At 34.8% G+C, this 21,619-nt stretch overlaps 1 protein-coding gene across 2 annotated transcripts in view; it reads right to left on the bottom strand.

The window, feature by feature from the left end:
* Nucleotides 1-20,922, bottom strand: part of LOC111700858 (paired box protein Pax-6) — a 29,614-nt gene extending 8,692 nt beyond the window's left edge. Inside the window, exon 1 of one of the 2 annotated variants that reach the window (XM_023471919.1) lies at nt 20,650-20,922. In XM_023471919.1, the coding sequence (XP_023327687.1) occupies nt 20,650-20,656 (7 nt within the window). In that variant the 5' untranslated portion in view covers nt 20,657-20,922. The remainder of the gene's footprint in view (nt 1-20,649) is intronic. The other variant, XM_023471918.1, reaches the window with a different exon arrangement.
* Nucleotides 20,923-21,619: the final 697 nt, after the last annotated feature.

The raw sequence follows: 21,619 nt of genomic DNA, 5'->3' as shown, positions 1-21,619 counted from the left end.
CCAACCATCCAACCAACCATTTAATCATCCGACCATCCAACTATCCAACCATTCAACCATCCTTCCAACCAACGATTCCAACCATTCAACCATCCTTCCAACCAACGATCCAACCATCCTTTCAATCATCCGACCATCCAACCATCCAACCAACCAACCATTTAATCATCCGACCATCCAACCAACCAGCCATCCAACCATCCAACCAACCAGCCAACCAGCCATCCAACCATCCAACCATCCAACCATCTAGCCATTTAACTATCTAACTATTTAGTACTGATCATTCGAATGACTATTTTTTTTTTGTTGAAAAGTTTTTGAGTATATACATTATCATACTAGTATAGCTGCTTTGTGATTGAAAAATTCCCCCTGTGATTTAATAACTCCCCCCTCTAGTAACAATTTTACAAACGAGAGATAATCTTGTAACATTCCTCCTAATCTAATCTAATCTAATCTAATCTAATCTAATAATAATAATTTAATATTTTCACTTACACAAGAATACAAATATCATTTATCCAGTTGTATTGATACATTTACTTTAAACATAATACCAATTCATTCATTCCCTTATTTTTTCATTAGCTTTCAGCCTATACCCCCTTTCATTTTTCCTTAGTTTTCAGCTTTCAGCTTTCATTTTTCCTTGGATCAATTTTAAAAGAAAAAATTATGCCAATCATTCACTTGAAATTACGTCTACAGTCGCTTTAAGCCCTAATATTTGCCCCCTCTTTATCTTACTCTTTTCATTCCCTCCCGATTAAAACGCAAGCTATATAACACCAAACATAATACAAAACTCCCCATTGGCAATTTTGATCAAATTCCTCGAAATCACACTAAATCAAATAATTCGAAATTCCTAAATATTGTCAAAAATGCTATTAGGGTTCATCCTACATCAATTTAGACCCCATTCCCCCCCCCTCACATATTTTATATTTAACTTTGAAAGACAAATTTTGTACAAAAAATCCCAGCAAATACATTTAAACTTTATGATGAATGTTAAAATCTTTTTTGTAGACATAACTTTAAACAGACTTACAGACAAAGCTGTATTTTAAGTAATTAATTTCGTTTTTTGAAATAACCTGAATGAGACCACCATTCCCCCTTTAACCACCCCCCCCCCCCCCCCATCCCCCCAAATCGATATTATTTATGTGTTTCATCGTGTGTATCTTTTTCATGTTTATTCCAAGACAATCAGAGGTTTGATTATGTATAAAACACAGATGTGGTGTGACGATTGTATGATGTATACAGAACATGATAAAATAGAGAATCTAACATAAATACTTTGCTCAGAGATACAAAAATTTGTTTCCAAATTTTAAAGGTCTCACTAATAAAGAAATATAAAAACACATACATGTAAAAATAATAATATTCTCAGATATTTTTAATAACTATCATTTATATTTAGAGGTCTAGGATGAAATCTTTAAGATTTTAATCTTATCAATTTTAAAGACAAAACATATAATTATATAATGATTATTTCAAAAATAAGTCAAACTAATTACATAGAAAATAAAAAGAAAAAGAGTAAAGTTGTAATGTTATAACATGAAAAGTCATTTTCGAGAATTCAAATTTAAAACTTCAATTTGTTTTAAAACGAAGATTTTAAATTCGTAACCTTAACTTATAAAAGATATAATATGTAAGCACCAATTCTTAAGTTTTATAAAACTTATAATTGATAAAATTTTTTATTTGATAGGCCAGGCCGGGGTTTGTTGACGATCAAGTAAACCTAAATTTAAAAAGTTACAATCCAAATTAACGAAAATGGAGATATCCTTGTATTTCTAACGTATAGCTTTTTCGTTTTTACTCCGGGTTTAAGGACACAGATCACTGTAAACTAGACAGAAGGACAACACTGGTCACTCTTGTATGCCGAGTCCATTAGCGCCTGATCCAATCAGGGTTCAGTTATTTGTTTGTTGTCTATTCTGAACCAAAAGAAATAGTATGACGGAAACATCTATCTTTTTATCTCATTGTCCAATTAGAGTTATGCATCTTTCAATAGGTGCGATCAGTAAATGGAAATATTTACTTCTACTGAAGCTTTAGTGACGGTACAACTTTATGACCTATGAGCTCCTCAAGCTTTGATTTTATGCACAAGTATTAGAAAAGCAAATTTATTGCGTGACATATTAGAAATTATAGATCTTTTCGATAACTCTTCAATTTTAGAAGTTACGATTGAACACATAAAAGGTTTAGATTTTATGTGCAATTTTCTTTAGTTTAACGTGAGATGTGAATTAGACATATGAAACTTTAATCTTCCCTGAAACTACGTATTGAAACTTTGCCGACAATCTTTAATACCCTGCAAGGTCAATATTCCAACCTAATGCAGTGATCACAGAATGGACTGACATTCAAACATTGGTTGAACTCCAGCTGATAACAGTTTCTACAAACTCCCCAGAGTTGAACGCTGATGCATTCATCGAATCATGGAAGGCCAGCAGTTCCACTAAAGGTAATAAAATAGTCTCGTTTATGTTAGGAATTTTTTTTTATCATTATTCCAAACCAGAATAGATAACACTAATCTAAAATTTTACAAACCGGTTCTCAACCTTACAACATTAAAATTTGTAACAATACATACTCAAGTTAAAACCACACAATCTTGATCACAACAATGTTTCAGGTTCCAAGATAGCCAAGGATGCAGCCCTCCGGCTAGCGATCGCAGCTAGCCCATCTGCCTCCGCTCTGACAATCGAGGTTCAGTCCCTGCCGGCCGCAGCTGCTGTTCTCAACAGCCACCCTCTCCTCAGCCAGCCGTCGACTCCTACGGTCCGGTTGCAGGCGATTCCCACAGCCTGTGGTTTTTTTCGTGAAAAGGGTCTGGTAGGCCCCCGCCCTACTTTCTTCATCTTTGACGACAAAGAGTTGTTCATACAGAACCTATCTCAGAACCAATCTAATATTTGCTCAGGTACAAAATAATACTCCGTTAATTAACTTTAGTTTATCCTAATTAGAGAAAAATGGAAGGAAACAGTTTTTTTTAATTTTTGAAAAGAAAATTTTTTACTTTACCACCTCGCAAGGATAATTCCAAAAAACCGTAATTCCAGGCTCAAGCATATCCTAGATAGTTTCTGACCAGTTCTTGGATCCATTCAATTTTGATGAGGATCCGGATCCTGGATCCGCACTACAAAATAAATAAATAAATAGATCCGGATCCAAATCTGGATCAGGATCCGGATCCAGGTTATTTCTTTAAGATTTACTGAATTTTTTTTCTCGACAAAAAATTTCAAATTTTGGTTTCATTTTTCGCTTATTTTATACTAAAACTTGATGAACCATTCAGAAAGGAAGAAACTTTTAATAATCTCTCTTTTCAAAAGTTCAGATTTGGTGTTTGGGAGAAAAAAGATTTTTTTTGCAAATTTTGGTTGATATTTTACCCCTTGGGTCCGGATCCGTGGATCCGCATATTTTGCGGATCTGGATCCGGATCCAGCAAGCTAAAATCTTGGGGATCCAACGGATCCGGATCCTGAACACAGTTTTTCTGACTCTGACCCGGTTTTCAGTATCAGGAGACCAGCTCCGGATCCTGGATCCGCACTGAAAAAATTTTAAAAAAAGAAAAACATTTTTCCTCAAAATTTGTAAATAAATTTCTTTTCACAGGAAAATTTTTTTCGTATTTGCTTCATTTGGTATTTTGCTCTACTTGATAAACATTACAAAACCAAAAGGAAAAGATCTGTTCTCCTTGATCAACAGCCAAATTTAAAATTCCTCAAAATCTAAACAGACTTCTTTCTTCACAAAAATAAAAAAAAAATTTTCTTTTCTTATTTAATCCCATTTGGTATTTTGCCCAACTTGATAAACACTTAACTCCAAAAAATCCTTTTCTCCCTGTACACTATTCAAGTCTTGAGCCAAAAGCAAACAAAATTTTTTTTCAAAAAATTTTCTCAATTTCTTCTCTCTTATGATAAAATCTGATTAACACTTAACCCTATGTCATTTCCTTTCATAACTTCAGAAAAATTTTCCTCACAAAAAATAATCTAAAATTTTAGTTCCATTTTGCATAAATTGGATCCTAAAACTTGATGAACCATTCAGAAATAAAATTTTTTTTATATTTCTATCATTTTCAAAGCTCAGACGAAGGTTTTAGGAGTAAAGTTTTACAGTTTTTAGTTGGTGTTTTACCCATTGGTTCCGGATCCAGATCCTAAGCACCGCTTTCAAAACACAATACAAAGCCTATTTATATATCATACTTCTCCTATTTGTAGGACTGGAACAGCTCTACGCAATGATAGGTCGTCTAGAACACCTACCACCAGACAAGGCCTCCAAGTTCATTAGCCACCCTCATGCGGGTAGCGTGATAACTGGATTCTCAGCTGACCTGGCAATTCCAGCTCACCCTCAGACAATCATTGAGGCTCCAGCAAAGAGGAGAAGGACGTCTCCTTCAACTGATAGCGATACCCAGATCCAGCAAGGTAAAACTACAACACCCCCCCCTCCTTCAAGAACAATTCTTAACCCTACCCCCCCCCAAACATTAAATTTTATTCCTTACCCATCATCCTTTTCAAAATTCAGTGCTAGTCCTCTGTTAAGTCCATCAATTTTTGTCGACTCTTCATCCATATTGGCTAACAATCATTCCATTCCAACCATGCCAATCCTAGCCAAGACAAGAGAGTTCATCCATGCTTCATTATCCCGAGCCACATGGAGCAGCTATTCCTCAGCCATGAACAGCTTCAGAAAATTTGAAAAAGAAACCCGTTCCAGCCACTCCTGGCCTCTTGAGTTAGGAATAATCAGAGCATACACCACATTTTCTTTGAGCTCTGGTCGGCTGTCTCCTTCCACAGTATCGTCGTACCTAGCAGGTCTCAGATACCTACACATTATCAGAGGTTTCTCTGTTCCTTCCTTCCTTCAGGACGAGCATATAAAACTAATCATAAAAGGAGCAAAGAATATAAACTCTCCCTCATCTTTGGCAAACCGTCGTCGACATGTCTCCATACCTATCCTACGAATACTTCAGGAAGAAATCAACAATTCTCCATTGTCAGGTTACCTGAAAACATCTCTTTGGGCTCTTTTCTCCCTAGCATTCTTTGCCTCAGCACGGATGGGGGAACTGGTATCTAATTCCAGAACGTCATATGACCCGAATGCAACCCTGAGAATAAGAGATGTCCTGGACAGAGACTCAAACATACTCATACACCTCAGACAACCTAAATCAGGGTTAACCGGAGGAGAATTTCTTCACTTATTTCCTTTTCCCCACCTCAATCTCTGTCCAGTAGTAGCAGTAAGAAAGCTGCTACATGTGTGCAAGGAGAAACAGCTTGAAGCGCACCTGCCACTCTTCAGAGATGATGAAGGTTTTCCGTTGAATATCCAGTACATCAACCTAGCCCTGAAAGAATTGCTAAAGAAAAGAGTCGATTTGTCAGATCACTCCATTTCAGCCCATAGTTTTAGAGCAGGAATCCCAAGCCAACTACAACGTACTCCAGACTTACTGGACACTAATGTGGTTCGTGGTTGGAGTAGATGGAACTCAGACAGCAGTGACAGATACGAAAGACTGAACACACAGCAGAAGAAGAAACTATTCGAGAAGATTTCTGTCGCCTTGTCTTTCAACTTCCACTCCCTATAACCAACATAGGTATTCCCCCCCCACCCCTCTTTGTATCTTTTCCCTCTTTCAAAGTCTTCTTTTATAATAAGAGACTAAAAATTTTTAGCTGTATAGCTATATTTTACTGTGTTTCATCTACAATTTATTTAATCATCTCTCAAACCTTACTCATTTCTTATCACACGCTCTGTTCCAACACGGAAAAGCGATTCTTTCTCATAAATGAAAAAATAAGAAAAAATTCTAGTCTATCTTGTCCATCAAATCTCTCCCGTTTAATCAAGAACTATAGAATTTTCTGTTACAGGTCCTCCCAGCCTGGATGATGCGGCTCGAGCTCAACTCGACGACGAAGCAGCCATCACACAACAAGGCTTCACGGAGATAATGGATCAAATTCACAGTCCAGTTCCTCCAACAGGCCTTGCTACAACAGCATCACAGGACCAAGGTCTCAACATCCTGACCTCCAGACCTTCTTCTCCTGCTCGAGGGATAAGAGCATACGATGCTGAAGAACTAAAAAGTATCAGAGAAAAATTTGAGTTGACCAAATCTCTCCCAGATTCTCTAATTAACAGGCTAGAGTACACAGACCTAGTAAAATTTGGCAATAAGCCAAACAAACAAGATCTCACAAAACAGGGCCTGAAAGACCTACTGGCTTCAAACTCTAACAGCCTCCTAACACCACAACACACAGGAAATCACCTGGATGACTCAGCCCACGTTCTTTGTCCAGTTAGATTGGACAGATATCCAAGGACATCAGTCCCAGAATTCATGTCTACTGCTAAGTCGATACTACCTTCCGGAGGGATCAAACCTACAAAAGACTACGACCTGGAGTTCTTCGGTCTACAAGGAACAGTAACGGATCGAGGATGGTTTGAAGTACACAATCCGGGCTCTGAATTGTTAAACCTGAAGATGTTTTCACGAGCAAACTCAGGAGTAGCCTCAGACAGCTCTCGTGCCTCATTTGCTCTACTAGCTTCAGGAGAAGGAATAGGAGTAACTGAATCCCTGATCGAGATAGGAAGCATGATCGACTTCAAGGAAGCGATCAGAAGCTATTTCACAGCTTCCTACCTAGCTCTTCCATGGTATCCAGCTCCACTAGCCTTAATAAATTTCTTCGAGCATCATCAGTACTTCAAGAATCTGATCCCTGAGAAAGAGCAAGCGTCTGTCCTGACGAAGTTTACAAACGAAACCATGCTGAAAAATGCCAAAGCTTGGCAGTCCAGAAGCTCTCCTCCACTCAGCGCCGAAAATCTTCTTGTATCATGGCACTTCTTTCTAGCCAGGAACACCTCTCTGAACTCATCAATCTTCTCGCCACACACCCCTCTAAGGACGTCAATGAACCCTTATGAAAAACAAAATTCTCAATCCTTGGCTTTGTCAGGAAAACAGAACTACACTATTCCGAGGATCACCTCACCTAAATCCGCCCAGGATGCAGCTTACAAGAAAGCAGTCAACAACAATGTATGTTATCGTTACAACTTGGGCAGATGTCCGAACCAGGCTGATCAGAGTTGTAAACAGACAAACTCGAAGGACGGTAGCCTTCCGAGAATTCTAAAACACATCTGCAACATTTGTGGACGAAAGCACCCTGCGAGAGATCATCCTAAAAATTAATAATTAGTCAATCTTGTCTTTCTCAATGATCTCTTCATCCATAGATATTGCAGATGTCCGTAAAGTTTATACAATAAAAAAAAAGTTTGTTTTTCTCATTTTTTAATGTATAATTCAGTACTTCACTCCAGTCTTCTAATACAACAGACCTTATAGAGAGCTTAATGCATATGTACCTCAGTAAATCATGCCAAAACCATAAAAATCTTATATCATTTTATTTAGTCTGAACTCTAATATCAAATGTTTGTTTTATTTTTTAGTTCAATAAATAACTTATTTTTATCTTAATGTATGCGAACACTAGTTTTAGAGAGTAAATAAAAACGAAAGGAATTCTTGGCTACGTAATCGTTTGGATTATAAAACTATCCATACATTCATATATATACATAGTACAAAAAATAAAATTTTATTGAGTTATGAACAAAGTGCCCGTTAGCATTGGAAATTTTTTCAAATTATATATATCCCTTTTGGCTGTTTCACTTTATCTATGTTTTAAACATTCTGGGTTTAATTAAAGAATACAACATTTGGACCAATGATTTCTATATCCATTGTGAGCACTCTAATATTCCCAGCTTCAATGATTGATCACCAAACCGAAATTAGGACACAAATTTAATTATTTACTGTATAAGTGGACCCAGTTTTGACTCAATCTCCGGTTTGTTTGTTTGTTTTTTTTGTTTTTTTTTCCCACACCCCTTTTGAGGGTGTCCTTAACACTAAAGTTAATCGCAGTTACTGCTGCAGTACTCTTTTCTGAGAAAAAAACAAAACAAATATAACTGTAAATAAAGTCAAAAAATTTTTGTTCTAACTGCTGTTTGCGGAAACGAACTATTTACATTTAGTCAGGAAAATTCCACTGAAGATATATGTTAAACAAGACATTCTCTAAAATTAACATGTTACATAATAAGAAAAAGTAGTAAAATAATTTTTTTTTTCACACCAGAAACTTAAATCCATTTCAGTGTCAGGGTATCCTTTCAGATCCACTCTTTCCAGGATAGAACACAACTTTCCTCGTTTTTCTCCATCTTTAAATCTTTAAAAAGTAATTCAGATTGGAGATTTTCATAACGACTGTACAATAATAACGAATAGGTGGAAGTCCAACATAAATTCTGACACATTATACTGAAGTATATTTCGAAGATGGTCCAAAATTTGAAATATCCGAAGTAAAGAGAATGTATAACATATAATCAAACTTTAAACATGTTTTTCTTGCAAATAAAATTATCCCTGATCTAATTTTACGAAATAATAGGACACATTGCACATAACACTTAGAATCTTATTGTCATTACTCCTTATTCCCAGGGTGATATGATTAATTTTGCAGGGAGAGTCAGTTACAAGGACCTAGGCCTTCCCCAAGACTGGAGTACAGTAAGACTTTGGTTGACTTCTCCAGCAGTTCTCTCTCCTCGTACTGCACCACCAAAGGCATGGAAAAAGAAAATGCCCCATATACCGACTCTAAAAGATTATTCCAAGATCCCGGAATCCTCCTTTTGGGACTCTTTTCCCACTCGCCCTTTACCTTCTGTCCTCACGACAAAGATTAACTTCAACCTCCTCCAGTCTTTATTTATGGAGGTCAGACACAAGCTCCCTACAGAAACCATACCATGGGGCGAAAGTGCGATAAATTCATTAATGGAGGGAGCTAAGGCATTCCAGGTAGATAATCTACCCAGCCTACAATGTCCTAACGGTTCGTCCTTACTAGTCCACGGAGAGAGAGTGACAGACACAATTGCCCAAGGGATCTACAAAGGTTTCATTGCAGGCCCCTTCTCCCATGCTCCTCTGGCTAACTTCAGGAGCAACTCCATGAATGGTATAGTACAAAAAGATAAACTCAGGCTAGTAATGGATTTATCTCGCCCTGCTGGATCCAGCTACAATGAAAACATACAACCCTACTCGTCCAGGAAAGTAACAATGTCGAGCCCCCGACAGTTCAGTTTCTCCCTGCTAGAATCAGGTCCAGGCGCAATTTTTTCAAAACACGACTGGTGCGATGCATACAAAAATATTCCAGTTAAGTTAGAAGATTTGAGACTACAAGGTTTCTCTTGGTTAGACAAACACTTCGTTGAGCTCTCCTTAGTTTTTGGTTCAAAAAATTCGGTAGCTGCTTTTGACAACCTAGGAGAACTCATCCTGAACATTGCCTGCTGCCAGAGTGGTTTTCCACGGCACCTGACACATCGCACACTTGATGACGTCCCAGTGGTCTCACCAAGGAGGTCAGGACTGACCGAAAAATTCTCACGCAGGTACAAACACCTCTGCTCCAGTCTCAACATAGAACTAGCTCCAGACTGTCCTGATAACGATAAAGCCTTTACCTGCCAAACTGAAGGCGTTGTGCTAGGCTTCAGGTTCAACTCAAACAATCAGACATGGTCATTTCCTAAAAAGAAAGCAGACATGCTGCTGATTCAGATCAACTCATTCTTGTCAAAAAAAGTTACTAACCTCCTTAAAGTTCAAGAACTAGCTGGTTCTCTGGAGCACTTTGGCTCTATGGCCCCTTTCTCCAAAGCCTTTCGCCAACCTCTGTACAACTTACTGTCCCTATTCAAAAGGAACACAAAAAACTTTATTGCCATTCCCACTGTGGTCAGATCAGACCTATCAATTTGGTCCAATATGATAAAGAGCAGTATATCAGGTCTCCCAATCCATCCAAGACCAACCCAGCCATCAATGAACTCATTGACATGTACGTCAGATGCAGCAGGAATAGACCTTTCCCTCGGCCCAAACTCCTCTGGAGACTTGCAGTTTGGTGCAGCCTCCATCCTCCACTCCAGAGATCAAAGGAAGTTCATGAAGATCTCCAGGATCTCTTGGCCTCCCCATTTTGTATTCTACGCAGTGGACGGGAAGGGCACAAGACTAGCAGCTAAAAGCAGCACGCTAGAAGCAATTGGAATCCTACTGCCTTTCCTCTCATTCCCTGAAATTTTGAAAGGATCATCAGTGATACTCTTCGTTGATAACACATCCGTGATCCACGGTTGGAGAAGAAAACATTTGAAAAACGACTTAGAAGCTTCAGTGATCATTCGTACTGTTCACATCCTTGCATCCTACCTACACTGCAGAGTGCACGTTGAACATGCCCCTAGGATGTCCACTCCAGCTGCAATCCTGGCAGACCACCTATCGAGGAGCTCCTCGACGTCATCAGAGGAAGAAGAAATAACCAGAACTTTGGAATGTCCCCCAATCTCCCCCACCATCAGGGGATGGTTGGACAATCCCAACCTTGACTGGAATCTCCCTCTAGCATGTTTACAGGAACTAGAAAAGAAATTAGAGAACAATCCACATTTGATGAAATGACAAGAATTAGCCATCAGTTTGCTGTTTTAACACCGATAGATTAAGAAATAATTTTTTTTGTCTTGACTTCTTTTAATAAACCTCTCTACTACATGCAACTTATACTCCACCTGAGTCAACACTCCTCGAAGAGGAGCCTATTCTGGCTATCCACTCAGGCCCTACCTACAACCTACTCCTTGGTCTATCATTCAGAAGAGGGTTTAACACCCTCTCTTCTCTCTGGGTCCTCAAGGGAGCTGCCAACAGGGCCGGTCAACCAAACTGACCGGCCCTGGATGGCCGCTCAAGGTGAAGGTCTTAAAGGTTGACCGTGCCAGCCAGGCCGGTCTGCAGGTCATATCAGTAGACCTGGAGACCGGTGCGCTGGGCCGGTCAGAACAGATTGACCAGCAAGCTCTTGAAAGTAGGATACTTTCAGGCGGGCTGACACAGCATTATTGGTTTTCAATGTTTCTCTCTTATTTTCATTTCTCATTGCTTTGTAATATTATGCATTTAATTTTGTCCAATTTATTTTTATTATACTTTTTATATCTTGATGTTATTTTCTTTTTTATAAATGTACTTAACTTAATGTACTTTCAAAAATTTTAACAACTTGTACTTTTGCAATTTATTTTTGCCATGACAATTAATTGGTTTCACATTTTTATTCTATAGTTCTTTATTAGAATTAAGTTAAAACATTGTAATTAAAACTAAAAGTAATAGATTAAAAACACATTTTAGAAAGATCAAACGATATGAAATTTTAATAATAATATGTCAGGCAACGTATATAACAGTGGGTAGAAACAGGAGTGAAAGCAACAAAATTTCGAGGAATAAAGAAAGAAAAGTAATAAATTAACTTTAAGTTACATGAACAGAAAAAGGCCAATCGAAAAAAAAATGAAAAAGAGTCATGAAGTATAAACCATCGAATTTAAGTTTCGTTAATTAAGTTATTTCTACATGAAACCAGTTTTAGTCCTGTTGAGTGTTATTACTTCCAAAAACCGGTTTAGTTCACCTAAATGTTATTTATTCAAGAATCCGGTTTTAGTTTTGTTGAACATTGTCCCATAATTGTTAATTCTCCCACGCAGTGCGATCCATTTACCTTAATCCCCTGTATCCGTATTACAGGGTTTATATACTTCAACAGATAAACTGGACACAAGNAACTAGGATGAACTAGGATGAACTAGGATGAACTAGGATGAACCAGGATGAACTAGGATAAACTAGGATGAACTAGGATGACATATAATCGATTAGAACTGACTAGAATGGAGAAAACTATATGTAAATAATATAAGGATGGACTGTGATAGATTGGTTTACAATCAACTCAATTTATTCCGCTTCTCCAACAAGACAAAGATAGATTATGTTCTAAATTATAGATTTTCTACACAATCCAAACACAAGAACATTATACTAATCATGTCAGACACGCTGGTTTCATTTTTTAAGATGTGGCGAGAGTAGTATTTTTTTAAATTTAAGACTTAAAACCTTAAATTAGATAGTAGTATAGGACTGAGCCGTGACGTCGATTTCGTTAAAATTGGAACTAAAAAGATCAAATAACTGTTAAAATGTTTATGAATCACTAAACATTATCAGAACAAAAGCAGAAAGAAAGTATATATTCAGAGGATGTATAGCTTTCAACTGAACAGTGTTCACCGTAGAATAAACCATTAAAATTAAAGGTCTCCGAAACTACAAGAGAACCAGGTAACCATTACAACCTTTTGTACAATATGTACATTGTCTGAGACTTGTACAACAGTATATGTACAGTATGCAGAAAAATAAACACTTGTGGTGCTGTCTATTAAATACAAAACTTGAATGGTGGTAAAAAGAAATAAATCCCCATAAAGTGTCAACGGAAAAAAGCATAATGTATGGCAAAATATAGGGGGGGGATGTCTGATTTCCTGTAAATTCTAGGGTTAAGATAAACATCACACAATAGAAACCGACACTGTGAGAACTAGGATTATCTTAAACAGATAGAAACAGACAGACAGACAGACAGACGGAGGAATGACAGACATTTTGATATTTGAGGAATGTATAAAGATAAGAGCTTAATTAAGAAAGAGAGTTCCACTTTATCCATCTATTTATGAAGGCCAGTGGTTGGGTGGTATACAACTTTATAAAATGACATCGGTAAAAAGAAATGAAAATTGGGGGGAGGGGATTTTTTTAATTAACTCCCTTATTTAACTGTGGCAAAAGAAATGTTAAATGTTCTTAAAATCAACAATACGATTTATTTGGATATATAGAACAGCACTTCATCATATCTGTTTTACAAAACGTAGATATATATTTAAACCCGAAATTGTAAAAAGAATAAAAAAGACAAGAACTACATTAACTGTAAAACAAAAAAATAAGCAACACATTTCACATATTTCATTAAAAGATAAAAATAAAAAAAAAAATAAAAAGTATATTTGCAATACATGTAAAAAAATATAGAAAGTTATACTCTAATAAACTATGAGAAAAAAAGTGTACTCGGGGAAAAGATAGAATTTAAGATTGACATTTTGATAGACAACAAGATAAACGGAGAAATAGACAGATAGATAGGGTTGGATAGTGTAAGATGAGAGTATAGATTGATTTGACAAGGACGGGTTTGATGAGCTAGCTCCATGTATACCTTGAGATACTGGCAGAGATCAAACACAGAGTCACAGCTGATAATTCAATTCTCAGGACTTAACAGGNGCGGCTCATGATCAGTTAATCAAATAACATGTCTGAAATTTGAAAGTTTTGATAGAATATTGGTGTCAAAGGAATTGAGTCTCTGCCACAAACTCAAATGTTTTAATCTCTATATCTTCGCAACCTAAATCTTTGATAAGTCAAACTGTGATTATTTGATCTAACAGAGTTCATATTTTGAAATAACTACGTTCTACGACATTGGGTTGCAAAGATATGGGATTAGAAAATCAAAGTTTTTGACAAAGACTTATTTCTTTACACATAAATATATCAAGAAATAAAATTGGGTTCGAATTCAAGATATTAATCAAATTAAACCATTGTCATCTTAAGAAAATAATGAATGAAAAATTAAGTATGAGTTGAAAGAGGAGGAAAAGGAGGTTTAATGGAGCTTAGCCTGTTATCATTGAATATACGTTTACAAGATTGAAAACATTGCCGTACACCCCGTTGATCCTGTTGTTTGTTTACAATTCAATTGTTTGTCCAGTACAATATCGGTATTATCTAGTTGAAAAGTTTTTAATAAGATTTAAATCTTATCTAGATCTTATGCATTCAAATGCACTCAGCCTGATAGTCCCATTAAATAAGAATATTTTTCATCAAAAAAGAATAATTTATCAAAAAACCTGATCAAATAATAGGGTGGAACAAATTACATTAAAATATAGTTCTGAAAGGCGTCTCGCTACCAATTCTTTCTTGTTAATTTTATTCGCAAAAATTTTATTTTCATTTAAAAAAGAATAATTATTTTCGAAGATTTTCACGTTTTTGCTTTTGAATTTCTAACTTCACATTTTTATAAAGTGGAAAAAAGATGGATTTTTTTGTATTAAAAAGATAAGATATTAATGTGATGTTCTTGGAACCCCTGGATGTAGAGTTATCTTTAGAACCAATTAAATAATATTTTCAGGCTAAGAATTTCTGTATGACATTTCCTAATCAGATATACCTTTATGTCGGCATTTTAGACCTTCTCGAATACAGGAACTAAATTTAAAATTCAGAATTCTGTAAACATATTTTAAAAGAGGGGTATGTCCGATTCACAACGGTATCTTTTAAATTATGTCTGATCTAGAACGAATACGATAAATTGGTTATTTTCAACAAGAATACAAACTCAAATTTTCTAATCCCTATATTTGGATCCTGGCGGTTCAAACCTTTGATATTTCAAACTTAGATTATTTGATCTATCCAAATTCATACTTTGAAATAACAAAGGTCTACGCCATTGGGCTTACACTTATATATCAGAGTTTGTGATACAGACTTAATTTCTTTCAAACAATTTTCAAGCTTAACACGCCGATATCTTCCACATTATTTATAGATTTGAAGGGTACCATTGTAAATTTGGCAAGACCCATTATAAAACAAAAGGTCTCTTAGAATTCTAAGGGCAGTCCCTTTAAAAATGCGTATATTACCTTGCAAAATATTAATTAGATTGAGTATAATTAGAACATGGAGTTGTTGGAGAGCTATTATTAACTTGTTACTCTAGAGTCATGAAATTGTTTAAAATATATTTAAATGATTGTATTTAAACGCCTTGTATATACTTGTCAAGATACCAGTGATACGGTTAATTTTACCCTTTTAAACCTTCACCAAATGCACACTAATTATACAGTCATTAGTTTAAATTTTAATACACTTGCCAACAGTTTTAATACATCTTTTTTAAATATATAGTTCTATCATCATTTTTGCAATTTGCTTTTTTTACGAATTGATATTCAAAAGCAATCCTTATGTATATTTGAAAAATCACATTGTCTAGTGAAGTGGGTCCTTATAATGCTGCGTTACTGGCACATTGAATTATTTCAAATTATATATCAACCTCAACTAAGCTTTCGGTGCGTAATGCAGTTATATGAAGAGATAGCGGGTTTAAGTGGAGGGCGCATAACAGTCGTCTTTCTATTCCACAACTGTATGGGTCCCCTTGTATGATGTATAAGGAATGTGAATGAAGAGGAGCTAGGACTGTATGAGGCATGACAACAATTTCAAGTTGAAATTGAACAAGCACGACCACGGGGTGAATACGTCACATTTAGAATTTGATTCTCTGTTAGATATATGTTCCTCCCCCTCCCAGGTTTGGATGACCTCCATTGTATTGAAGAGAACGTATTGTAAGAGATTTTCACGGCTGACTGGTTTATAAGATATATTCTCAGTGGCCATTACATTCTGGATATATGTACATTGTACATAGAAAATCCAACTAAATTTTATCCTTTATTTCGAGGTTCTATAATGTACATATATGTACACGTAAGCTTATGTAAACTGCGACATAAAATATTGTTTTAAGATAGAATATAAAAAAGAACGTTATAATTTTAAAGATGATAATTAATGCAATCATATAAATAATGGATAATACAATGATAGAATATAATTATTGAATATATACTTGATGAACATTATAACATAATTTATCTAATTGTATTTTCTTTGTTAACCCTACAGAACAGATGCCCCCCTACACGCTTTTTCAGGTCAAAGAGAATTTAATATTGTAAAGATTTTACAAAATATAAAGTGGGAAAGGTTCTCAAATAGGCTTTAATGATGTATTATAAACACGACTAGATATATCTCTCACACTTTTTTAATAGAAAAACTCGAAATAAACAATTAAAGAAGTCAGAAAACTAAAGTTTATGCCGGGTTTACAGAGTGGTATGTCCTATTCACAACAATGCTGTTTAACCAATGATGAAGAATGCATGAATTATCCTCATTGTCTAGTTAATAACTGCTCTCTGTTATATTGATATTAATAATTTGCTCCAGAAAAAAAATTGAGGATATGACCAGAGCTGAAAACTTTAGAATGGTGGATATCAAGATTAATGCGTGATCCTCTCTTTTTCATAATACTGAGACTAATCTAATCATGTACTTGAATCCTGAAAAGCTATTAAATTCGCGTATATGATGCCGATAAATTTGAAATTTTGCTCGCCATTTACGATTATATACAGAAATGGGAGGAACTCTCTAATTTAGAAAAACCGGTTTTTGATTTTTTTCTACTATATTCAAGAAAGAACGGTTTAAGAAGAAAAGGACAAAAGTTTGTCCATTGGATACTCAGATTAAGTAATCGGGATTAAGGATATCTCATTTTAAAGTTTTCAGCTCAGAAAATTTACAGTTTTTAATGTAGAAAACGGGGATATCTTCCACATTTTTGTTCATAATAAGGATTTGAAGGGTAATGCTGTGAATCAAACATGTCCGTTTTTAACTGGAGAATCACAAAAACTACACCGACAGTACCTTTACCGTTGAATGCCTGACTTTTTCACCAAGTTTTGTCTAAGTTTCCAGAACTTGTTGAGTTCTCCATATATGGGCATGTGGGCTCATTTAAATAATGCCTGCTCCCGTTTCTTGCTCAGTTGGCTTGAATTATGAGCGTCCGTTCAACTATTCAGTATCATTCGGACTAAAATGACTTATCATGGACAAAGGGTGTCTAAGAATTTACATATTTAAAAAAATTTCTGAAAGTTTAATCACTTTTTATTTTTAAGGATCAAATGTTCTTCCCAATTATTAAGCGTATGTGAGATATACCTAACTTTCTGTTAATAATTTTGAAGATAGTAACTTCAAAATATTCGGTATAGGTTATAGGAAAATGTTTTTTCGCCTTGAAATTGTTTAGTTTTTATTGCATAATAATAACTCTTCTTTTCTCTGAAAAATATTATATTTATTCTAATTGTTTTAAAAATCCACGAAAATTTGACTATAAACTTGTTTATGGTGGCAATACTTAGTTGTAAAGTATAATATTAGTAAACAATTATAAAAAGAGATACACGAAACATAACAAAATAACAGCTGTTCTTATTTTTAATAAGTTGGTCAAATTAGCATGGGATGTTAGAAGAAACTTTTTCTGAGAATTTCAGAACAGTTTTTTTTTTATTATTTGAATAATTTTCAACAATTTTTCTGAACAGTTAAAAACATTATTTTATCATTTTCTAACAACATTTTTTTTTGTAAATTCGGTTATTTAGTTTAACAAACAAAATTTTAAGTTTTTTTCTGACATTGTTTTCCCTGCCACCCACCCACATAAAATCCATCTTGGGTTTCATATCTTGACGAGTTTTCGCGACAGGGAGCCAAGGGGTTTTTACCACGGGGTTCATCTATTGTATTCCACTCAAGGGGTCACAAGGGGTCAGGGGGGGGGAGGGATCAGAGGGGTTAGGTGTTACTGTCAAGACAGCTTGTGCCAAGCAGTAGGCTTGAATTATGTGTATAGAGCATTTAAGCTTGATAAATCTACACAATGTAAGTTATACCAATAATTGTTAGAAAGATAGATTTATGAAAGTCTAAAACATTCTTGACCTTTAATAATTTGTGTAAACTATAAGAAAGTTGATGTGGAAATATTAAAAAAAGCTTTAACTAGTTTTCAGAAAGAAAACTAGGATAACATTGTGAATTGGACTTACAACTTTGAAGTTATGTCGACAGCCCCTTCAGAGGATGAAATTTTTTTTTATAAAACTAAGAATAAAACTTTCCTCCAGGAGAAGGGTAGGGACTGGGAGGAGGGTATTAAAGGAGAAGAGGAGGGTTTATATGAAGATTGAAGAATAAGATTTAAAGAGAAATAATACGGATAATCTAAATTGAACTCCAACCTTGAATATACAAGTGGAGAGTGAGACCACCCAAACATTTACACACAATAATCACAAACAGCATTTACACACAATAATCACACACAAAATTTACTCACAACAATCACTCACAACATTTACAAACAATAATCACATACAACATTTACACACAATGATCACACAACATTTACACACAATGATCACACAACATTTACACACAATAAACACACCCCACATTTACAAACAATAATCACACACAACATTTACAAACAATAATCACACACAACATTTGCACACAATAATCACACAACATTTACAAATAATAATCACACACAATATTTACAAACAATAATCACACACAACATTTACAAACAATAATCACAAACAACATTTACACACAATAATCACACACAACATTTACAAACAATAGTCACACACAACATTTTCACACAATAATCACACAACATTTACACAACATAATCACACACAACATTTACACACAATAATCACACAACATTTACACACAATAATCACACAACATTTAAACACAATAATCACACAACATTTAAAAACAATAATCACAAACAACATTTTCACACAACATTTACAAACAATAATCACACACAACATTTACATACTACGTTTTCACACAATAATCACACAACATTTACAAACAATAATCACACACAACATTTACATACTACGTTTTCACACAATAATTACACAACATTTACAAACAATAATCACACAACATTTACACACAATAATAACATACAAAATTTACACACAAAAATCTCACACAACATTTACACACATTAATAACACACACAATTTACACACAATAATCTCACACAACAGTCACACACAATATTCACACAAATATATTCAAACAACAATCAAACTGCATTTAAAACACAATAATCACCCAACATACTTACACCCCAATCACAAACAAGATTTACACACAATAATCACACAAAACATTTACACACAATAATCATATAATATTTACACGCAATAATCACACAATATTCACACACAATAATCACACACAGCATTTACACATAATAATCATACAATATTTACACTCAACAATCACACAACATTTACACACAATATCGCACACAGCATTTAAACACAATAATCATACAACATTTACACACAATAATCACTTACAACATTTACACGCAATAATCACACACTACATTTACACACAACACTCACACACAACATTTACAAACACCACTTACAAACAATAATCATACAAAATTTACAGACAAAATTTATACACCATTTACACACCATAATCACACGACATTTACACACAACATTTGCACATTATTTACACACAATAATCACACAATATTCACAAACAACGTTTACACACAACATTTACAAAAAAAATTTACACACAACATTCACACACAACATTTATACAAACATGTCATACCAACATTTAAACACAATAATCACATAAACATACTCACACAATAATAACACAACATATACACACAAATCACACAACATTTACACACAACAATCATACACCATAGACACACAATAATCCCACAAACATACTGACACAAACATTTACATAGGATATACAGACAACATAAACATACTCACAATTAATTATCACACAAAATCTACATCTACACACAACAACCAACAAGCACAATATCACACAAAATCTACATCCACACACAACAACCAACAAGCACAATATCACACATCACAAGTATTCCTCACAATAAAAAAATCACTCAGTCCTGCTTTAATTTGTCAAGTACTTTACTCTTTCTATGTCAGCTGTATCATGGCAGGGAGAATGATAAAAATGATACAATTTTAACTGTTTGTTGTATAATTGTACCTAGCTTAACAAAAACAATGACGACCCAAAACCTTCATCGCTCAGTTATACAATTGATCCTATTCTGTGGCTTTTATAAAAGAAAGTTACATTTTTAGATTATTTAAAATAAATCATTCATTCAAATTTTCATATCTTATTTTTGAGATTGCCGCCAGAGGTTTTAAATTTTTTTTAGCTTAAACTAAATTTATAAAATTTGATTTTTCAAATAAATATTTTAAAATCTATGAAAGAAAATTTAGTAATTTTTGGACTTAAAGTTTAAAAGTACCATTAATACTTGAATTTGATTTTATAGGTTATTTGACAAAGCTTTTATAGATAACCTTTAAGATTTAATGTTTTTGCTTAGTGAACCGATTATTTATTAAATATTGATATATATTTAAAATTTTCCAGGGTATTTAGATATTATTTTTAGATTAGCGCTTTTAACGTTTTTGATCCCACTTAGGAACCCACCCAGCCGTATAATCTATAATGCACTCTCTCGTCCCACATTGCTCACTCATCACTTATCATCATTTTTAAATCACTAAACCAATTTTAAAGGTTGAGACTGGTCGATATGTTAACTACATCGTAAATCTAGTAAATCTGATGAAGGCACCTACCTTTCATGTTGGTGTGAGGAGGTGAGTTAAAATCCTGCACTAAATTGATCTTCTGCAGGTGTAACCAATGATCACCGAAACCAACTTGGTCAGACGCTAACACACTGGGCTCTTTCGAGGTCTACTGCTCAACCGAAAACCAAATTGTCGCTGCCCAGACTAGCAGTGAAGAGCTACAATAAGGCCTCTTTTCACGCGGAAAGTTTTATCATGTGTGAATTGTCAAAGTAGGCTGAAGTGTACTGTGTGCCCGAGCTGCACGGAGGACCAACTTTCCCGCATTTTACTCCGCCAACCCGCCTGGTTCAAACCCTTGTACCAGAACGGTTCCTCGCATAGATTGGGCGGACGGTCCGGTACATGCATTAACCACGCCTCCTTGGGCACCGTACTGGATGTGGCGGTAGAGCGACTTTAATCGTCTTTTCGGGAATATGGTCGAATACCCGAAGTTTAGAACCGTAAAAATTGATTGGAAGTTGTTTTGAGAGTCCTGCGCACACAGGTGTGTGCACTTCAACAATTCACATTTGTTTTTATTTTTTGAAATAAAATTTTTAAATGTAATTACAACTTATCTTCTAAAATCTACCATTATAAATCAAAACACAAAAGCATAAATACTGCTAATTAAAATGGAAGAACATTAAAAACTAAAAATTAAAGAAATAGTTGTGAAGAAAATGGACAAAATAACAATATAAAATTAAACGAAAACTGTTGTAAAATGTTTATATGTTTATGCCCAGATGCCCGGATAAGCAACTAAACTTTACAATATCAAATAAAATATCTTTAAATTTTAATTCTTCTCAGAATTTAAATCTACTTTATAATAAAAGTTGGTTTAGATTTGTATCCACACCGAGAATGCTGTATGATCAGTATGTACTCGATTTACTACTCTATGAATGCTGTATGGTTAGTGTGTGCTATATCTACACTATGAATGCTGTATGATCAGTGTGTG

Source organism: Eurytemora carolleeae, unplaced genomic scaffold (assembly GCF_000591075.1).
Source record: "Eurytemora carolleeae unplaced genomic scaffold, Eaff_2.0 scaffold366, whole genome shotgun sequence".
NCBI lineage: Eukaryota > Metazoa > Arthropoda > Copepoda > Calanoida > Temoridae > Eurytemora > Eurytemora carolleeae.
The sequence above is the reverse complement of the archived record's forward strand: the minus strand, read 5'-3'. Positions and strand labels throughout refer to the sequence as shown.